General features: G+C 45.2%; 1 protein-coding gene across 5 annotated transcripts in view; it reads left to right on the top strand.

The window, feature by feature from the left end:
* The window catches only part of ETV6 (ETS variant transcription factor 6), a 290,065-nt gene that overhangs the window by 116,670 nt on the left and 151,633 nt on the right, over positions 1-21,762 (top strand). For 3 of the 5 annotated variants that reach the window (XM_061417839.1, XM_061417838.1, XM_061417844.1), the window contains one exon: positions 5,987-6,116. In XM_061417839.1, the coding sequence (XP_061273823.1) occupies positions 5,987-6,116 (130 nt within the window). Of the gene's footprint in view, positions 1-5,986; positions 6,117-6,142; positions 9,040-21,762 lie in introns of those variants that run through there. The other 2 variants (XM_061417840.1, XM_061417842.1) reach the window with 2 other exon arrangements.

Below are 21,762 nucleotides of genomic sequence, written 5' to 3'. Positions count from 1 at the left end.
AGAGATAATGCCATTTGCAACTACATGGAGGGTTCTAGAGGTTAACAAACTAAGTGAAGTAAGTCAGACAAAGACAAGTACCATATGTATCACTTATCTGTGGTATTCAAAATATGACACAACTGAATTTATCTGGAAGCAAGTTAGAACTGGACATGGAACAACAGACTGGTTCCAAATAGGAAAAGGAGTACGTCAAGGCTGTATATTGTCACCCTGCTTATTTAACTTATATGCAGAGTACATCATGAGAAACGCTGGGCTGGAAGAAGCACAAGCTAGAATCAAGATTGCTGGGAGAAATATCAATAACCTCAGATATGCAGATGACACCACCCTTATGGCAGAAAGTGAAGAGGAACTAAAAAGCCTCTTGATGAAAGTGAAAGAGGAAAGTGAAAAAGTTGGCTTAAAGCTCAATATTCAAAAATCTAAGATCATAGCATCTGGTCCCATCACTTCATGGCAAATAGATTATTCAAAAATCTAAGATCATGGCATCTGGTCCCATCACTTCATGGCAAATAGATGGGGAAACAGTGGAAACAGTGTCAGACTTTATTTTGGGGGGCTCCAAAATCACTGCAGATGGTGACTGCAGCCATGAAATTAAAAGACGCTTACTCCTTGGAAGGAAAGTTATGACCAACCTAGATAGCATATTCAAAAGCAGAGACATTACTTTGCCAACAAAGGTCCGTCTAGTCAAGGCTATGGTTTTTCCTGTGGTCATGTATGGATGTGAGAGTTGGACTGTGAAGAAGCTGAGTGCTGAAGAATTGATGCTTTTGAACTGTGGTGTTGGAGAAGACTCTTGCGAATCCCTTGGACTGCAAAGAGATCCAACCAGTCCATTCTAAAGGAGATCAGTCCTGGGTGTTCTTTGGAAGGACTGATGCTAAAGCTGAAACTCCCATACTTTGGCCACCGATGCGAAAATTTGACTCATTGGAAAAGACTGATGCTGGGAGGGATTGGGAGCAGGAGGAGAAGGGGACAACAGAGGATGAGATGGCTGGATGGCATCACTGACTCGATGGACATGAGTTTGGGTGAACTCCGGGAGTTGGTGATGGACAGGGAGGCCTGGCGTGCTGCAATTCATGGGGTCAAAAAGAGTCGGACATGACTGAGCGACTGAACTGAACTGAAGTGATAGACTCACAGTCATGGCAACAGACTTGTAGTTGCCAAGGGGAAGGTGGGGATGGGAAGGATGGATTGGGAGTTTGGGATTAGCAGATGCAAACTAGTATATAGACAATGGATAAATGACAGAATCCTACTGTATAGCACAGGGAACTAGTTCAGTATCCTGTGATAAACTATAATGGAAAAGAATATGAAAAATGTGTGTGTGTACACACATATCTGTATATGTGTATACATACATACACATACATGTGTGTACATATATGTGTATATATACGTACACATGTGTATATAAGTATGTGTGTATATAAACATACGTGTGTGTGTGTATATGTATATATATGTGTGTGTAGTTGCTAAGTCATGACAGATATTTTTTGTGACCCCATGGATGGTAGCCCGCCAGGCTCCTCTGTCCATGGGATTTCCCAGGCAAGAATAGTGGATCCCCTGTTCCAGGGGATTTTCAACCCAGAGATTGAACCTGTGTCTCCTGAGTTGGCAGGCAGATTCTTTACTGCTGAGCCACCAGGGAAGCCCCATGTGTGTGTGTGTGTGTGTGTGTAACTTTGCTTTATAGCAGGAATTAATACAGCATTATAAATCAACTACACTTTAATAAAATAAAGCCTTAAAGCAACGAGCAGAATTAGATGGGTACCATGTGATCCTTTGCAGTCAGGGAGGAGTGAGGAAAGGGATGGATGGAGCTCACTTTGGTTTCCGTAGCATGCCTGCTGCAACCCTAACTCCACATTCCATTTTTTAAAAAAATTTAAGCTTTCTATAATGGTGAGTAACATTTACATTTCATCCTTTGCCTAAAACTATTTCTAGCTTTATTTTCTCTTTCCAGAGCTTGGCACCACTCCTTCAACCACCCCCCACCCCTGAGGTATTACCGTCGGCCTTAGAAATGGCATTGCTCCCTTTTGTTCTGCCCGCTGGTTTGATAGGTTGTGTCTGCACATTTGAGAGCAGCATGTTTTCCTTTTTCAGCATCTAAACAATCCTGTAACCGCATCACGGCATTTTTAGTCACATCATTGACCTCCGCCAGTGGTGAACCCCCCTCCAACACTTAAATGCATTAATATCACCGTCTGCAGCATTTTAATTTAATTAGAGCAGTGCTTATAATCCTCCTGAGGAAATGGTTATTCCCCTCTGTAATGTTAAAATAAAACACCTCTGCTTTTCATCCAACTGACAATTTGCTCTCGAGGTGAATGTACCGTAAACGGGTACTCGCCGTCCCTTCCTTGGGGTTGGGCCAGAGAAGCAGTTCTGAGAATGAAGAGGTTTCCTTTATTTGGAGAATTGGATGTTAGTCTCTTTACGTCTCTCTGCTTGGATGTCTCCATCAGAGATATTGGTATTTGTTTCGTATTTCTAACTTTTGACAGTCTGCTGATGTGCCATGGTAGATGGTAAGTGCACTGCTGGAGTAATAGATTTAAAAATGAAGACCACGTCAGTCACCCTAGAGATGAACAGAAAGAGAAACAAGGGAGATAAGTGTGTGGTATGGGATGCCCAAGTGACTGTTTTGTCCTCCTTGCAACGGAACCCATAGGCTGGACAGCATCCTTTCCGTGGTCCGATGAGTGTTGTCCTGGCCGCGGAACCCAGGGTCACAGTCGGTGTGTTACTGCCGCTAGCAAATTGCTCAAGGCCCTAGAAGCACATTTTACTTATCCCCCTCAGTGTCAAGGTACCCATTCTTTCTTTTGTTACTGACAAACCTATTCATTAAATATTTTAACAAGAACTTCCCAACCCAGACTTACTGTGTTGCCACATTGCTGAGTGGAAACCTGTATCAGAAGTGAGAAGCATTCAAGGTCCATGATACTCAGTCTCTGGCCTTCTTTTTTAATAACTTTATTTATTTATTGACTGTGTTGGGTCTTCGTTGCAGCATGGACATTTCTCTAGTTGCAGCGAGCAGGGGCTACTCTCTAGTTTCAGTACGCAGGCTTCACATTGCAGTGGCTTCTCTTACTGTGGAGCACAGGCTCAAGGGCGTGGGGGCTTCAGTGGCTGTGGCTCGAGAGCTCTGTAGTTGTGGTTCCTGGGCTGTGGAGCACAGGTTCAAGAGTTGTGGTGCACTGGCTTAGCTGCTCCTTGGTATGTGGGATCTTCCCGGACCAGGGATCATATTTGTGTCTCCTGCATTGGCAAGCAGATTCTTTACTGCCGAACCACCAGGGAAGACCTGGCCTTCTTTTTATGAAACAGCAAGGTAGTCTTCTTCTGGAATTGTTTGGATGTGGAGGGGAGGGCATGAAATCCCAGAGCAAGCCCTGAAGTGTGACATTCAGTGTCGCAGTAAAGACAGGGAACCACACACACATAAACACGCATGGGGCTGCCTCCGAAAATTATAGTAAAAAGAAACTTGTTGTCATTGAGTCACCAAGTCGTGTCTGACTCTTGCAACCTCATGGACTGTAGCCTGCTATGCTCCTCTGTCCGTGGTATTCTCCAGGCAAGAATACTGGAGTGGGTTGCCATTCCCTTCTCTAGGGGATCTTCTCAACCTAGGGATCGAACACAGGTCTCCTGCACTGCAGGTGAATTCTTTACCACTGAGCCACCAGGGAAGCCCCCAAAGAAGGTACAACATGATAATTTACCAAGTCAGAATATATACATTTTAAAGGTGATACCTGGCTTGACTCTTTTTCTCAGCAGGCTGGTGATACATTTTCCCAAGAAATAAAGTAGAATCTGTTTGGAGAGCTGGGTTTCTCCCTCCTCATCATCCTAGATGGAGATGGTAAGGGGACTGAGGTGGCTTCTCACTCACGAAGACTAGTTATAGAATCTTGTCTTCCAGAGAAAGTCACCGTCTTACGAAATGACATCTTTTTTTCTTCTCGTACTCATGCCTTGCCATTTGAAAGGTCTCTGGTTGCACAGGGTTTTCTTCATCAACAGTTTCACTTCTGCAAAAACCCTAACAAAACAGAAAGCTATTTCTGGGAATAAAGTAACGGTAGATAAGATATCAAGGCGTATGTTGGGACTGGGGTGGGGTGAGGGGTTATTCAAGGGTTGAAGTGTATGAAGAATTTGTTCAACTAGAAAAAACAGACTCCACTTAAAATATTTTAAAAACCTATCTCACCTTGAAAAACCCCTCAACAGATTTCATATGTTTCCCATATGTGTGTTTATGTCTTTTCCTTTTTCACCTCAAAAACCCCAAACCAAACACCGAAAATATAACTCATCCCTAAGTTAGAGTTGCTCAGAATATGTGTGATGTTTGGTAAAGTTCAAGAAAAGTGAAGTTGAAGGTTTTGCCCCTGGGTGACCTTTCACAGGACACCTCAGTCAATCTAGAAATGAAATCTAGGGTGTATGTGTCTTCCCTGAATTAAGAAATTCACCAGGAAACTTTAGGATGTGTGTTTAAGCAGAAATATTCCAAAGGCCCTAGTTGCCAGTTGAGGATGCCTCGGGGAAGGTATAGCAATTCCATTCGGAAATTACAAAAATATGTATATATTCATTTAAAATCGAAACTTCCTACCACAACCGCCTAACTTTCCAGGTTATGAGAAGAGAAGCTTTAATTTGGTTACAGGGCTGGGGGACCCCCCGCTTCCCTTTGCATATTTGATGGAGTATAAAATGTTAGAGAATGCTTTGTAAAACCTAAACACCCCCTTGGCTTTATTTTAATCCGTAATTTTTCTTTTGCTCTTGATTTTTGTTTTCACAATGGCATCTTGCCGATCTCCCCTATCCCCACCCCCAACTTATTTTTGGACTGTGTGTGTCCCACTTTACTTTGCCCAGTTAAACCACAGAAACTAACGGAAGTTGTGTTTATGTATGGACTGCAAGTGAAATCAGTTGGTACACAGATCTAAGATGCAAATTGCACTACTCTCCCCAGTGAACAGCATAGTTAGTTTCTTGCCATTATTTGCCACATTTTAACTTTAAACTAATCCCTCCCAGCCCATGGCATTGTTTTAATCGATGTAACAAACACTGCCCTTTTGAATTTAAACAGGGGAGGTGCTGACTTTCCCCTCCCCCTTTCCTTGTCCGTTGAGTAAGTACCTTCAATTAAACCAAACTTCCTTAAATGCAGAGGATTCTTTGAATGAGCTCTTGAAATGCTTCAGAAGGAAAGGAAATATTGATTCTAAGATGGAGCACGAGGGGAGCAAGGAGATAACTGGTTGATGTGGCAGATAATTCGCAGCTATGAAGGAAAAAGTGAAACCCTGGAGGTTTTTGGTGGTGATGGTTGTATAATGGGATAGGTAGGTGATAGACAAATATTGCTTGTAGATTTATTAACTGAAACCTCAAACTTATAAGCTATCACTTTGGGCTCACCTCTCATTGGATATAAGTATGGAATCCTACTTTGATCAGAAGCTGGGGATATTGCCAGAGAAGAGAAAAATGGTTTTTAATGTATTGGTGACATAAATTATGTGACCGGGAAGAGTAATTTTTGAGAGAGGAGTCTTTAATGACATTCTCTTGGGATATATTGTTTCATCCCCTTCATCTTGCCTCCCCTCTTTACTGGAACAAACCACTAATACAAAGAAGAAAAAAAAAAAAAATGAACACCTATTGACCCCAGTGCACGGGAAAAGCCCTATCTTAAAGCTTTTCAGCATTTTGTTATAAATCCCGAGTGCTGGCGATCTGAAAGGACAACTGCACAGAGAGGGGTCTCCTCTGAGCGGTGACCTGCACCCAGACGCCCCCACCCACCCCCTCGCGGCTGTCACCCCTCAGTTCCAGGCTTTCATTGTCTTTTCTCCCCTTCCCCTCTCTCTGCCCTTCTTTTTAACAGCAGGAACGAATTTCATACACACCCCCCGAGAGCCCGGTGCCCAGCTACGCTTCCTCGACGCCGCTTCATGTGCCAGTGCCCAGAGCGCTCAGGATGGAGGAAGACTCGATCCGCCTGCCCGCGCACCTGCGTGAGTGTTCCTGAGTCCTGGATGGATGGGGGATGGATGGAATGGGTGGACGGACAGACTGTCAAACAGAAGGGTCAACCGCATGGGCTGAGGGAGGTAGGGCTGCAAGCCTGGGCAGGGGGCACGCTCTGAGATGGTTTTCCTACAGTTTCCAGAAACTCTTTTGGCATCATTCACCTCCTGCCGCCCCATCCCCCAAAATGGCTTTGAAAACTGTGAGATTCCGAGATTCCTGGGTGTTCCGTTGTTTCTCTGTGCATTGATTTCACCTCTGACTATGACAGGGGCACTACAGGTTCCACTGAATCTCCCAAGAGGCAAGGTGAACTCTGGGGGAGAGTCTGTCTTCCTAAAGTTCACACTTCCTCCCCTTCTGTGTCTTCATTGCCCCGAAATTTTGCAGGGCTTCTGTGCCGGTCTCCCTCCCCCTCTGCTTTTTGCTGGGTACTTGGATTGAACTTTCTTTGCAGGGCTGTCCCCTCCTCTTCCATGGTCGTCGCTCTGTTCTTTCCTCTTATGCCAACACAGGGCCTTTCTCCCTCCCCACCTGTCTTCTCCACCTCTCTTGTACCTTCATTTCCTCTACGGCTCCCATTGTGGGTACTCAGTCACTCAGTCATGTCCCATTCATTGCAAACCCATGGACTGTAGCTCTCCAGGTTCCTCTGTTCATGGGATTCTCCAGGCAAGGATACTGAAGTGGGTTGCCATTCCCTTCTCCGAGGGATCTTCCGGACCCAGGGATGGGACCCGCATCTCTTGCATTGGCAGGCAGATTCTTTACCGGTGAGCCACCTGACAGCTCCCATTATTTTGTAATAGTTCTACCTTTCTCTTCTGAGTTTCCTCTGCCTCTTCCTCTTCCACTTCCCCTGCCTGAATCCTCAGCTGCAGCTGGGCAGGGCATCAGGGGCCCCACACTTGGGCTGCTGGGGCCAGGCTCCAAAGCACCTGACACCTGTCCCTTTCTTTTTTGTCTCTCTTCTGAGCTGCCACTCAGCCCCGATGATCCAGGGTGCTGGGTGTGGCTGGGGAGAATGGATCACTTGATTTCCACCCTGGCTGCGGTGTCCAAGAAAATGCTGGGTGCTCTGGCTTGACTGTTACCCTCGGAACACAGGTTCAGGTTATGGAGGACTCGGCAGGGGGAGGGAGTCACCTTGGCCCTTCCCTACTTGATTTCTCATGACTTGAATGGTTGTCTGGTTGTACCTGCTGTCTCTTTCTGCCACAGTCGTGCTCCCTGGGTTATTCTGCTCTTCATGGCTTATCCCTCCTGAGAAAGCCCAAGGCTGCCTACTAAGAGTGGGGAGCGAGAAGAGAAGATGCAGGCTTCTGTGTCCTCTGTCTGTGTCTACTCAGCAGATCTGATGACTGTGATGCTAGGAGGTACTGGGGGGTGTTACTGGCATATCCCTTCTCTTTCACAGTGAGGATGGTAGCTGTAAACTTCAAGGGGTTTTGGAGCATCCTTCACCTCCTTCAGCCAGCCTGCCATGTCTATCAATGTTTACAAATCTGGTATACTGTGGTCAGCACCTTCCAGCCTCAGTCTACCATCTTCTCCACAATGAACTTTAAAGAGATTAGGACTGTGAAGGTGTCAGGGTCATGACTGTGGGCACGGTCGTCTGCAGTATACTGGAGCGTTGTGGTACCAGTGAGTGTTGTGAGCAGACAGACTGGGAAAGAGACCACAGCCAGGTGTGAGCCTTCTTTTCTCCAGAAGCTGCTCTGTGATTAGGACATTCACTTCAGGATGGAACAGACTCAGGCCATTCAGACAAAGCATGCCTGCTACTAATCTCATTCATTTATTCATTCCACAAGCAGGTACTGATTACCTGCACTATGCCAGGCACTTTGAAGTAAATAGAGTAGACCCAACTCCTCGCCCTTGTGGAGCTTGGAGTCTCCATAAAGAGAGAAAAGGAAATAATAAACTCCTGTTCCAAATAGGCTGAGGTTTCTTTCATGGCTTTTGAATTCTGTACTATGACACATTCACTGCCCCCCAACCCCGCCCCGCATCCCAAGAAAGCCCTAACTCTTGGTTTGCCGCTGGATGACTTTCACATATGGAGGCTCTTTTACCCTAGTGCTGCCACTCCATAAAAAGTTATCATGATAAAATGCACTAACAAACAATGAACCGGCGCTCAGATCTTAATCCTTAACTAGTTCTGCTGTTAGACAAGCTGTTTGACTGTGAGTCAGTCATCATAACACTCAGTTTTCCTACCATGCAAGATGGCAATTGGGCAGGAGAATGTTTAACAGCCCTCTTACCTTGAAAATATTATGACCTCACCTAAGACATCATTTTCCCTACTTGGATCTGTTTCTTCCATACAGACATTTTAACGTTTTTTCTTGAGTAGACAGTTTCCTCGTTGAGTCACAGCTGTGCTGTTCACCACTGTTTGGCCAGGTCCTGCCATGTGCCTAGCACATATACATCATAGCTAATATTTATTTATTGGGATGACTCTGTAGCAGGCACTGTGTGAAGTCCTTGATGGAAATTATTTTATTTATTCTCCCAGCAATACTTGTAGATATTTTTTGTATATCCATGTCACACATAAGGAATTCAGGGTTTAAAAGAATGTGAGCAAACTAACAAGGTCACCCAGTCAGCGAGAGAGTCAGGGTTCAAACTCAGTTCTGTCTGACTGCAGAGCCTGTGTGTCTGTGTGTGTGCTCAGTCATGTCCAACTCTTCTGGAAACCATGGGCCATAGCTGGCCAGGCTCCTCTGTCCATGGAATTCTCCAGGCAAGAATACTGGAGTGTGTTGCCATTTCCTTCTCCAGGGGATCTTCCCAACCCAGGAATTGAACCCACGTCTCCCAAGTCTCTTGCATTGACAGGCAGATTCTTTACCACTGCGCCACCTGGGCTCTTATCTATCCTGCCACGATGTAAGTATATTTACTATGTACCTTTTGGATGGATGGATGAGTTCAGGGTTGACACTTAGCCAGTATTCACTGATGTGGCCAGAGGGCTGGTTTCTGGCTGAAATCTGTTCTAACTGGTGGATCAGTTGTCGAATAGTTTGCATTTCTTGCTTGGATAATGGATGGATGAGTAGATGGATGGTTGGATGGATACCCACGTAGAGAATTATCCAATATAGAACTGTAGCAGGGCACTGCTGGCCTTAAAACATAGTCAGTCGTTAGGTGATGGATTTAGGTTTCATGGTGATAGTTTTGTCTGAGTGCTACTCTCTGGGCAGCCTGACGTTAGGGCCCTCCTTGGCATCTGCATTGGCCATCTCGTAACACCACTGGTTCCCACATCTGGAACGAATCCTCCAGTTCCCAGGCTCTTGCCATCTGTCCTCAGCTGGGACTTTCCACGAGAGGCTGAGCTGCCCGCCTCTCTCGCAAGTTCCAAAACTCAGCTGCCCGTTGTGCTGTTTGAGAAACATCTCCTGAAGCCTCTAGGTTGGTTGCGGCTGGGCTGTACACTTGAGGATGCCTCCCAGCTGGGTTTCCAAGCTGAAAAGAAAATAAATCTTCTGACAAGGGAATTTGGTTATTGCTGTTCAAATCTGGGATTCCAGACAATTCCCAGTGGAATGCTCATGGAAAGTACGGGGAAGAATCCGAGAGCCAAGACAGCAGCGGGACATTTATGGTATTGCTAGTTCGAAAGCTTTTTTAGCTGCTTGTTTTAAAGAGACACTCACCAGCTTGGTATGCCTCCAGTGGCTTCTTTTCTCCCCTTTATCCTCATTGATCTGCAGATAAATCCTCTCTCTCTTTTAACCCTTCCGTTTCCTCCTTTCTGAAGTCGATATCTAGCCTTTCCTGGTTAAAAGGGAAGGCGAGGATAGTAATATTCTTGTAAGGTTCTTGTATGGTGGGTTTCTCACCATTTTGTTCTGCAAACACAGGGCCAAATGGAAGACACAGTGTGACAAATTAGGAAGCTGTTAAGAAGTAGAAAGTAATGCCTTTTCCTCTTACTTGCCTGTGATTAAAAAAAAAAAAAAAACCAGACAGTGATAAATAGGGCAACCTGTTAAATAGTGATTCTAGAGAACTTGATAGGGGCAGGCAGGGCAGTTTGGGCCCAGGAGAGGAGGGGAGCCCAGAGGAAAAGGGCTTGCCTGCCGTCCTTGTCTGGCCTCCTGGTCTGGCCTCCTGACCCCCACTCCCCACTCCCTTGCAGGAGTCCTCCAGCAGCTTCTTGGAACTTCCCTGCTGCACCAGGAAGCAAACACAAGTATGTTTATTGAAAAGACAGAAAGATATTTTTTTCCCCTTCCTTCCGTCTAAGGTATTAAAAAAAATTTTTTTTTTTAAGCTTGAGGCTAGAGGAGCTGAAGTGTGACAATTACAGCAGGTAGACGAAAACGAAAAGTTCCATTCTTTAAAGGGGACATAATCCTTTCATGCGTCTGTGCTAAGTCCCTTCAGTCATGTCCAACTCTTTGCAGCCCCATGGACAGTAAACTGCCAGGCTCCTCTGTCCATGAAATTCTCCAGGCAAGAATATTAGAATGGGCTGCCATTTCCTTCTCCAGGGGATCTTTCCAACCCAGGGACTCAACCCAAGTCTCTAACATCTCCTGCACTGCAGGCAGATTCTTTACCATTAGTACCACCTGGGAAGTCCCCAAACCTTTCATGATACCTTGAAAAACTCATAGGACTGTGGTGCCCCCGAGAGTGGCTGGACAAGGCCGGTTTTGATTCTCTGAGCAGTGAAGGGCCTCATTGGACCTTCACGGTGTGAAGGAGAGATTCTTTCTAGTTTGTCTGCCCAGGGGTCACTTTTTTTCCCCTAAATTCATGGGTGGTGGGTGGCAAGGAGGACAGCAGAGATACCTTATGGGCTGATGCCAGCCCTGTGACATACTCAGCCTCAAATCACGATGTCCAGGGCCACCTAAGTGGTCACAAAGCATATATTTCAGATCTATGGGGCAGAATTGAAATCACTAAATGCCTTTACTTTATTAAATTCCTTTTCACATAATCATCTTGCATTTAGTTGACATGATCACCTCTAATCACAGGCTGAGATGATGCCATCTGCCTAGAGTCTCTGCCTTCCGTGGTGCCAATTTGTTCTTGTAAAATTCCTGTGGTTGATATTTAAAAATCAGAACCCAGGGCTCATTCATCACATTGAATCGGGTTATGGTGTATGATGTTGCAGGTTAATAAATAGCCGTAATAGCCACTCAGAGTTTTCTAGCGTCAGAACACCAGAAATAGTCCCTTAACTCTCTCCTTCCTATGCTTGTGAATCTTCCAGAAATCTTGCATTACGGCTCCTACTTGCGTGTGTTTAATAATTTAATTTAATGCCTTCCTATGGAAACGTTCCCTGGTTGCTCACCCTCTTTGGCGATTTTGCACTCTCAGCAGAGTGTTGGAGTGTCAGAGAGTCATGTGACATACAGCACCCGGTTAGAGCCAGGGAGTGAAAGGAGATGCTGTGTCTCTCTTAGTTACTGAGTGGAGCAACCAACAATTTTATATACTTTCAAGCTCTTCCCTGTCCCAGAGAAGAGACAAAAAATGGGAATTAAGTATAATCATAGTTAGCGTTTTACACTATTGTAAGTAACAAAACGTGTTCATTTAATCATGCAGCCCTCCTAGGTGTTATTAATCCTATTTTATTGATTAGATTACCGGGTCTCAGATATTTTTACTGAATACGGCGCCTGAAGAATCTGATGTGATTTCTGTTCCCAAAGTCACCACTTAGCCTTTTGGGGAGAAAACATGATGACAGAGTGTCACAGACTTGAAAGCAGAGGCAATGCTGACCTTTGGTGTCTGGGCGGCTGTGGGTGCGGGGACTTGGGGCAGCAAGGGCTCTAGGAATGCACTAGCCCGTTCATTGGTGCTGATCCTCCAGCAGGCTGGCTTCTGGCAGGAACAGGCGCCTGTCCTGATGGATAATCATTTTGGTTTTTCTCACCCGTTTCTCCTGCTCCTCCCTCTTTACTGTCCTGTGAGCTGAGGTTAAAGACCAGTATCTCTCTTGCCACTAGAAGAACAGCGCTAGCCACAGAGGACTCACCCAAGTCCACAACTTTCCTGGCATTTCATCAGGAGTTACCTCTCGGGATCAGGGCTCACTGCTCTTTCTGAGTTTCCGAGTGAAAAAGCACAGCAATAGAAAAGACTTGGGCTGGGACAAATGCAAGAGACTGGCCTCCCAGGGCTGCCTCTGTTAGATGAGTTCCCCTCTCCAAGACTCAAATTGCATAACACACCTACTGATGAGGGTTTCTTTTTAAATCTTTATCCCTAAATACTTCTGTGTATTTTTCTAAGAACAAGGGTATTCTCTTACATAATCACAGTATGATTATCAAAATCCAGAAAATTTTTTGAAATATATTAATTTCAGATGTACAGTAATTCAATATATGTATATATTGTGAAGTGATCATAATAATCTGAAAAGGGAAAGTGTTAATTGCTCAGTCATATCTGACTCTTTGTGACCCCATGGACTGTAACCCATCAGGCTCCTGTGTCCATGGGATTCTCCAGGCAAGAGTACTGGAGTGGGTTGCCATGCCCTCCTCCAGGGGATCTTCCTAACCCAGGAATCGAATCTAGGTCTCCTGCATTGCAGACACTCTTTACCACTGAGCCACCAGTGAAGCCCATAATAAATCTAGTTAAGATCTGTTACTACATGTAGTTTCTCTTGTGATGAGAACTTTTAAGATCTGCTCTCTTAGCAACTTTTGTTTTTCAAGGGTTTAAAAAAATTTTTTTTATTGAAATAGAGTTGATGAGTGTTTCCTATACGTATCAGAGGTAGTTTGCGTGTAGCACCTAGCACAGTGCCTGGCAAACAGTGACCACAAACTCACTGAGAGCTCTATTTCAGTTTTCACAGCTAGTGAATCGCCTGTTTAGGAGGGGCATCCTCCCTTTCAAGGGCGGAGAGGAGCATGGATGTGCTTGCTTGCTTCATTAAAGAAAGGGCCTGGGGTTCTGCCTGCATGTTCTGAGGCTATTTCCTGAAGTCACAATGGAAATGAGGTCTATTTTCTAACTCGGTGATTCCTGGGAACTTGGTCCTGCACTGGGGCACTCCACCCCAGGGCCTTGACCATTCCCACACCGCAAGTGTACTTCTGTCTGAAACTACTTTCTTTCCTTGCCTGGATCTGTCATCTTTTTCTTCAACCGTCCCCATTCTCCTCCCCAGACCCAGCAGATCCTCCCTGTCCTCAGCCAAATGTCAGGGCTCCCCAGATGCCTGTGGTGTGCTGTGACGTCACTGGCAGAGTTGAGGCAAGGACACAGAGAAGGATTTTCTTCTCAGTATCTCGACAAAGCAGTCGTGACTTCTAACAACGATGGCCAGCCACCAGCATTTTCTGTTGTGTTGCCCGCAAGCCTTCTTTGGGGGCCTTTATTTTCTAGTTTCAAATGCTTGAAGGCTCTCTGCTTTTCCAGCCTCGTGGGGTCCTGGGTAGCTACTTCAAAGAGCTCGAAGAGAAAAAACAGGCCACAACAGAACAGCCAGGATGCTTTTGGAAGGGAAATTTCCTTTTTGGGTTTGCTGTCTGCAAGAATTTCCGATGCAGGCAGACATTAATTCCTAGCTCCATGCTTCCTGATAAGGAAGCAACTTCAATAAATGCAGCTATTTATAGATGTCTTTTTTAAAAAAAAAGAAAAAAATATATAACCAGAGGTCTATTGACCTTTTCTTTCGCTTCGCATTTCATGCCGTGTGCTCCGTGTGCATTTAAGGCAGTTCCTCTGGCAAACGCTCCAACACAGTGGCTCTGGTCCTGCAAGGAATGGGGGAAAGGCTCTCACTTTCCTTGAAATTTTGAAGTAAACATCAGAAGCCTCTGGCTGTGGGTTGTCCTTACCTGGTGCTGTGGGTTATTTACCATGAGAGAGATAGAGAGATACCTGGCTCCATTCTACACCCAGTGTTGAATGCTTATGACAGATTAAGCGAGAGAGCCATCTAAAAAGCAGAGCCGATGGGAACCAGTCTGTTCTATGAATAGACTTGAACAACAGGAAGTAAGAAATGTTATTTCCATTTCTTCTGTGTCCCTTCTCCCATCTCCCCTTGGATCTTCCCCACTATCGGTACCACTGTGATCTTTCTCTTCGTGTTTTCGGGGGTTCTGCAGATTGACGGCTCCCTGTCCATCATCCTCACGTCTGTCTACCTAACACTTGCCGGCTGGTCTGATAAAGATTCAGCGTCACGTTGGCTCAGATGTGCTCGGCCTAGGTTCCTCCCCACCTCCTCTATGTTATCACAAAGCATATTGATTGGGCCAAGTCTGTACAAATGTGAGCAAGTTTCCATCATCAAGTAACAGGTATTTTTTTTCCCCCATTTGCTTCATGCCTGAGTTCACAGTAGCTCAGACTCTTGGAGTTTCTTTCTTTCTTTGTTTTTGGCTGTGCTGGGTTTTTGTTGTGGTGCACGGGCTTCTCATCGCGGTGGCTTCTCTTGTTGCAGAGCATGGGCTCTAGGGGCACAGGCTTCAGTATCTTCTCGCACCAGGGATCAAATCTGTGTCTCCTGCATTGGCAGGCAGATTCTTGACTACTGAGCCACTAGGTAAGCCCCCGCTTGGAGTTTCTGACATGACTTTGTGTGGTTTATCTTTATGTATTTCCAGAGGTCAGTGTTACCAAGGACCATTGAGTGTTGCTGATTTCACTTGTTAGCATCAGAGGATTCTGGTTCGGTAACCTGAAGCATCCATGTGTGTTTTGTTGGGGGGAGGCAGGGGACTGATTTTTCTGGTCTCTTCTGAAGGAAGATAGGGTAGGATTTGAGAGATTTAAGCAATCCCTGTCCCTAACCACATGCTGACTGTAAATTCCCAAGAATAATTAGTCACCCCACCCCAATATTTACTGCTGCCAGCTTGGGTAGCTGGACTGAACCCCATTCTTCTGAAATTAGTCCTTGTTTCCTCTAGATCATGAACAGTTGTTGTTCAGTCACTAAGTTGTGTCTGACTGTTTGCGACCCTATGGACTGCAGCACATCAGACTTTCCTGTCCTTCACTATATCCTGGCGTTTGCTCAAATCCATTGAGTTGGTGATGCCATCCAACCATCTCATCCTCTGCCGCCCCTTCTCCTTTTGCCTTCAGTCTTCCCCAGCATCAGAATCTTTTCCAATGAGTCGGCTCTTTGCATCAGCTGGCCACAGTATTGGAGCCTCAGCTTCAGTCCTTTCAGGATCATGCATAGAAATAGCCTCAAATGGGGCACTAAGATTTCAATCCTAGAAATGCAGACCACATGTGTGGATCCTGGATGAAGAGCTCTGGGTATGTGGTGGGTACAGATAGGATGCCTGTGAGGAAAATCCTCACCCATGCAGGGCTGTGCAGAGAACATGTTGTTTGATCAGTTTCTGCTGGGGCTGGATTCTCTGGGCTGGAGTAGGAGCTTTCACTATAATGGTTCACTTCAAACAAGAAGGGGAAGGTTTGCAAGGGGATAGATAACAGTCACTTTTTAAAACAAAAGATACCTAGGTAAGTGTTGGCGAACAGCATGCTCTTAAAAAATATTAGAGGGCTATCGGGTAATTATGTAGCTCTACTTGGCACCCCACTCCAGTACTCTTGCCTAGAAAATCCCATGGACGGAGGAGCCTGGTAGGCTGCAGTCCATGGGGTCGCTAAGAGTCAGACATGACTGAGCGACTTCACTTTCATGCATTGGAGAAGGAAATGGCAACCCACTCCAGCGTTCTTGCCTGGAGAATCCCAGGGATGGGGGAGCCTGGTGGGCTGCTGTCTATGGGGTCGCACAGAGTCGGACACGACTGAAGTGACTTAGCAGCAACTTTATTTTATTTCATTTGTTTATTTATTTATTTGGCTGTGTTGGGTCTTGGTTGTGGCACTCAAGATCTTCATCGTGTCACGGGGGCTTCTCTAGTTGTGTGCTCTCTCTGGAGCACGTGGGCTCAGTAGTTGTGGCACTTGGACTTTTCAGTGGCCCCCTGGCCTGTGGCATCTTAGTTCCCTGACCAGAGATCGAACCTGTGTCCCCTGCATTGGAAGGTGGATTCTTAACTGCTGGACCCCAGGGAAGTCCCTGTAGCTCCACTTTAGAAGTAACAGGGTTAGGGTTTACCCATTTGTTTTCCAAGAGTGGCTTACCTTTGCAAATCAGTTTCTTTTTTTGTCATCACCCCCCACCTTACAGTTTATAAATGCTTTGGTTTTCCTAGGAGCCGTTCTGAGGTCGACTGTGTATGAGATACCACCTTAGGGAATCTGTTGCAATAGAGTGTGGAATGAGAAATCGTTGTCACTACAGCTTACTGAACACTTTCTCAATGCCAGAAACTTTATGTATATGATTTTAAATAATCACTAATACTGCATGGTAGATGTTTGTCTGGTTTGTGTCTGAGTGGTGCATCACTTGCTAGAGTTCACACAGAGAAAGTGGAGGAGCCACAATTTGAATCCAGATCTAATTCCAAAACCCAGGCTTTTATTCACTTCACCATGTTGCTTCATAAAAATACTAGGAACTGTTGAAAATCATTTCCCTCTAGCTGTTGGTTAGAAAGAGAAAATGCAGACTTACAGGTTGATTTTATTTTTTCTAATTTAGGCAAAACTTATATATTTTTGCCAACAAGAAATGCCAAAGGAATAAAATCAGAGACAGACACTAAATCATCTTTTGAATTTAGAAGAAGATAAACTTTCAAATTCAAGCCTCTTTGTAGACTGGTATCTGTAACTTATTTTCAGGTGTCGATAAAGGCTGGAGTGTTAAAAACAAAATGAAGTGAAAAGAGGTTCCTGTTGTTCACAATTTTCCATCTTTTTAAAAGTGATAATCTGCCTCACAGATTATTATTCAGCAGTAGAAATGTTGATGGGCTTACGAATGAAAACATTTCACTTCCTAATGCTTTTCGTTAATCTCACACGCTTCTTCAGAAAAGTTGTCTGGCCTGTTGATGTCTTGGGTTTTACCCTCATGACCTGCATTCCAGGAAGCTCTATTGCAGAGTCACAGAGCCGTGGACGCCCTTGACAGGGGTCAGCCCTCCCAGCGTTGGCCCAGTGTGGTCAGTAGTAGGTGGGGTCGTCTTTAACACTTCACTCTTCCTCCCAGGGTCATCATTTCCTCACCCTGTGTATGTAACGTCCCTGGGTTCTTCCCAGCTTAACCACTTTTTTTTTGTTCTTTAATTCCAGAAGAGAAATACAAGGCGTATCAGCAGTGGTGCATTATCTATAAAATGCTCATGATTATTCACTTGATTTCATGTGCTCAACATCACATTTTAGTGCAGATGGTGGTATTTTAATGACGCAGGAAATTGTCTTCGGCTTTGGCTGTGATGGTTTTGTGAGGATGTTCTCCTGCAAAGAAATTTGGAAATTCAACTCCCTGACGCCAAAGGGTGCTTCCCCACGCTGCCCATGCTGAGATCAGTTGATGCTTTTGTGGGTTGGGAACCCGAGCCAGCTCGTGGGCTTTGCAGGTCTCCTGAAGGCTGCCTCAGCCACTTGCATCTTCCCTTGGTTCCCAGGACCTCAGAGTAGAACTACAGGCCCACTCCCCTGTCCTCCAAGCACCCCCCACCCCGACCCCGTTCCGGCTTGAGAATCGGCTGTGAGCCTGGCTCTTGGCCCAGTGCATTACGCACAGGTGTGACTTCTGGTAATTACCTCCTTGACCCCAATTGCATGATTTGTGGGAATCCCCTTAGCAGCTAGGGGCACGTCTGCCTTTCCTGTAACCTGTACAAATGATGGACTCGCTGTGCTCCCTCTCTCGGTGGCGTCCATTGGGTTTCAGGCTTTCCAGATTGGCCACGCTCCCCTTCTTCTGCTGGTCCCATGCACATGCACAATTAATTCCACATTAATAGTGGGAGTGGGGAAGCCCAGTTGGCCAGGGAATGGAGGCTTTCAGCTTCTCCAGTGAAAGCTTTCATGCTGAGCTTTAATGTATATTTCTATTCGCACAGCTCAGCAGAGAGAATCCGTGACACTTAGACCATCCCCTGAGTATGAAAGCTCACACCCAAGAAGCTATTTCTAAATGGAACCCCTGTACCAGTTACTCGAATCCTCTGCTCATTGCCACAGGCTGTGAAAAGGGGGTGTAGGATGAGGGAGAAAAGAATCAGCCGTGCTGATTCGTGAACAAAGCTGACGAGGGGTTTTATTTTGCTTCCTTCAGTAGCTCTCGAGTCACCAACATTGAGAGCTCTTTGCAGGGAAACAAATATGAGCCGATGATCTGGTGCCAGCCCTCTTGGGGACATGAAACGACTCTTTCTCCTCACGAGCCTGACTTGAGGAAGCAACCGTGTGGCCAGGCAGGTTTGCAAACCTGTTATTCTGATGACGAGCTGGAGGGTTCATCTGTCTTGGACGTATTTTCCTGGTAGATGACAACCAAGGGGAAGGAGGATAAATTGCTTCTCTTTCTTTTTTCACTCTGATTCCTTACACAGCGCTGTTCTCACAGCTCTGAACTCTCACACTTACTCTTTTCACTTCTCCTGTGAAGTGGCCGTGAGGTTGGCTCACGAAATCCCCACCCGGACAGACAGCAAGCTTATGTTCCCCTGTTTGCAGTTCCGCCCCGTGTGGTGGGGGCCACTTGCTGATCTTACAGTCTGGCTGTGATTCAATGGTTCACCCAGATATTTGGGGTTTACTTTTAGGAACACGAAACTAGAAATTCCCTGAGAGAGAGACACCCCACTTGAGAGTCATGGGTTAATCTTCCTCGTGTTCTCTGATGGTGCTGAGAGGAACTTCAGAGACCCACAGAAATCTGAACAGGTGTGAAATGTGTTTGGACTTTATAAAAGAAGAATTTTTTTTTTTATCTTTTGATTCCTTAGTAAAGAAGAATTTCACTTCAGATAAATCCAAATGAGTGTGCATGTATGTTTGAGTGTGTATATATGTTTGAGTGTGTATATAGGGGAGGATGGGGGGCTTCCCAGGTGGCGCTGGTGGTAAAGAACTTGCCCCCCAATGCAGGAGACATAAGAGACACAGGTTCAATCCCTGGGTTGGGAAGATCCCCTGGAGACAGGCATGGCAACCCACTCCAGTGTTCTTGCCTGGAGAATCTCATAGACAGAGGAGCCTGACAGGCTACAGTCTATTGAGTTACAAAGAGTTGGACATGACTGAAGCAACTTAACATGCACACACTAAGGGGTGGGGGGGTTTGGTTGGGAACTGTCTCAAAGCTAATACTCCAGACATCTGCTTCTTGGAGCTTCTGTGATGACTCCTACCACTCAGAGGGATCCAGGGAATGAAGTTGAACAAGTACAACTGGGCATTGTCGCGTTGGCATTGTACATTCAGCTGGGTAGCCATCTCTCATCTGCTGCTCCTTTGTTTGCTGAAGGAGTATTGAGATTCAGAAAGAGGCTGCCTTCTGCACTTGTATTGTCCAGACAGCACTACTCTGACTCCAGAACTGAGGGCTTATCATTGTCTGTGAACAGGGCCCATGTTATGCTTTAGAAAGTGTGATCACCAGCTGCCGTGGGATAAGAGTGCCTCGAACTTGAATATCTCCCAAGATGAACTCCTGTGGTACCTGAAATTCTTCTAAGATATATTCCTTTGGATCAAGCATTTTTTCCACCTAGCTCCACTTTTTTTTTTTTTAATTTATTTGGCTACTTTGGGTCTCAGTTGTATCATGTGAGATCTTTCATTGCAGCATACAGACTCTCTAGCTATGGACCATGGGCTTAGTTGTTCCCTGGCATGTGGGATCTTAGTTCCCTGACCAGGGATCAAACCCAAGTCCCCTGCATTGCAAGGTGTATTCCTAACCACTGGACTACCAGGGAAGTCCCAACCTAGCTCCACTTTTAAAAGTGAATAATTGTGATAGCACATGATACATTGGATTGAGGTAGTTGATACCTGACATCCTTGATGTCTTAATGAAAATTAGTTTAACAAATCTCTTGAATCTTTTAAATTAGACAATCCATGGTTAGATCCATGGTCAGCACAGAAGGTCAAAGTGAGGGATCTGAGTTGGAAATAAACCCCATGATTTTGCTGGGGGCTGGCTTTCCCCATGGAGGAGACTAAATAAGATTAGATGGAAAATCCAGATCCCTAGATTTAGACAAAACATTGTGAACCTGGATCTGTGAGACCAAGATGAATCATCTGATGCTTCTTATGTCTAGCTGTTGGTCTCAAGACGTTGCCTGAATCTTTATTAGCTGAACAATGTTGGACCTCTCTAGCTCACTGTCAGCCTGAGAAGGTGTAAGTCATCTGCATTTTCTTGAGAGGAGTAGTGAACTTGGAGATGTAAGTCTAGATCCTTAAGCCTTTCAACCGTTCTTACCAGAGTGTCTCTGAGACTCTGGAATGACTAAATCATTGATTGCATATGTATAAGGGAGCTGTTAATCCAAGGCTCAAGTTGAAGGGGCCAGGAACACCTTGGCTTGTGTGGAAATTGAAGCAACTGGCCGAGCTGGGTGGCTTCTACAAGGAGTGGGCATTTGGCTTTGGGAGAAAGAGTCTTCAGAGCGTTCCATATGGAGCAGTAACTTCATTTATTGAGTGCTTACGGTAGGCACTTTTCACATGTATTATATTATTTAATCCTCACAACAGACCTATGAACTGAGTTTTATTGCCCTCACTTTACTGATGAAAGGTCAGGTTTAAAGAGGTTACGGAACTTGGCCGAAGTTACAGAGCTGGTAGGTGGCCTAGCAGGTCAGACCCTTCTCTTTACACCTCTCCTCTCGGTCTGAGCCAAAGACTGAGTCCCTAGACCAGTCTCTTAAAGAACTTGAAAAATGGTGTTGGATCCCCCTCTGTGATCCAACTGTGGTTAAAACGTCATAAATTTTAGAAAAACAGAATAACTCGCTAAACTAGAATCGTAAATTCACTCCTCAGAAAACATCCACCGCAACCTCAAACCTCAGGGTTAATATATTCAGATTTCAGTGGGCTATAGGAGTCTTGCTAGTCCCTTAAATATCTCTCTGTTTCCTGGTAAATAATATCCCTTACCGATTCCTGGCACATGAATAGCGTAACCAGATCAGATCCTATGACTCGGCCATTCAAGTTCAGTCTGAAGTACAGAGTGAAAATCCAGGATTGCCTTAGTTCCTCCTCTGTCCCTGTCTCTCTCTGTCCTGTCTCTTGTGATACAGTTTGAAGTTCATTATCACTCCCTCGTTTTGTTCTTTAGGTCTCTGTGTCGTTTTCCTTTTCACAACTTTTTTCTTTTAATGAAATAATTTGAAATGGAAAATTAAAAACTTAACTGTGAGTCTGGCAGTTTTCTGCTAATGCCTCTGTACTAAGAAGCTTCATAAAATATTATATATTATTCTTCACTTCAGCCCAGCTGCTCTGGGTGCTTACCCACTGAGTCATTCACAGTATGTCTGAGAGATTAATTTTTATAAGGCTGTGGTTTGGGATCTTTTCTCCCCTTCCATGTTTTACTTTAAGTCCTCACCGGGAAAGTTTGTGTAGGAAAAAAAAAACCTACCACCCTTGATAAAAGGTCATTTGTCAATATACGTGCTTTAGGAACTGTAATTGGCTGTTTTATTTTTGTGTACCCTCTTGGTTTGAAATACTGCCGTC

The sequence above is a fragment of the Bos javanicus genome, chromosome 5, assembly GCF_032452875.1.
Source record: "Bos javanicus breed banteng chromosome 5, ARS-OSU_banteng_1.0, whole genome shotgun sequence".
In the NCBI taxonomy this organism is placed as follows: Eukaryota; Metazoa; Chordata; class Mammalia; order Artiodactyla; family Bovidae; genus Bos; species Bos javanicus.
The sequence above is the reverse complement of the archived record's forward strand: the minus strand, read 5'-3'. Positions and strand labels throughout refer to the sequence as shown.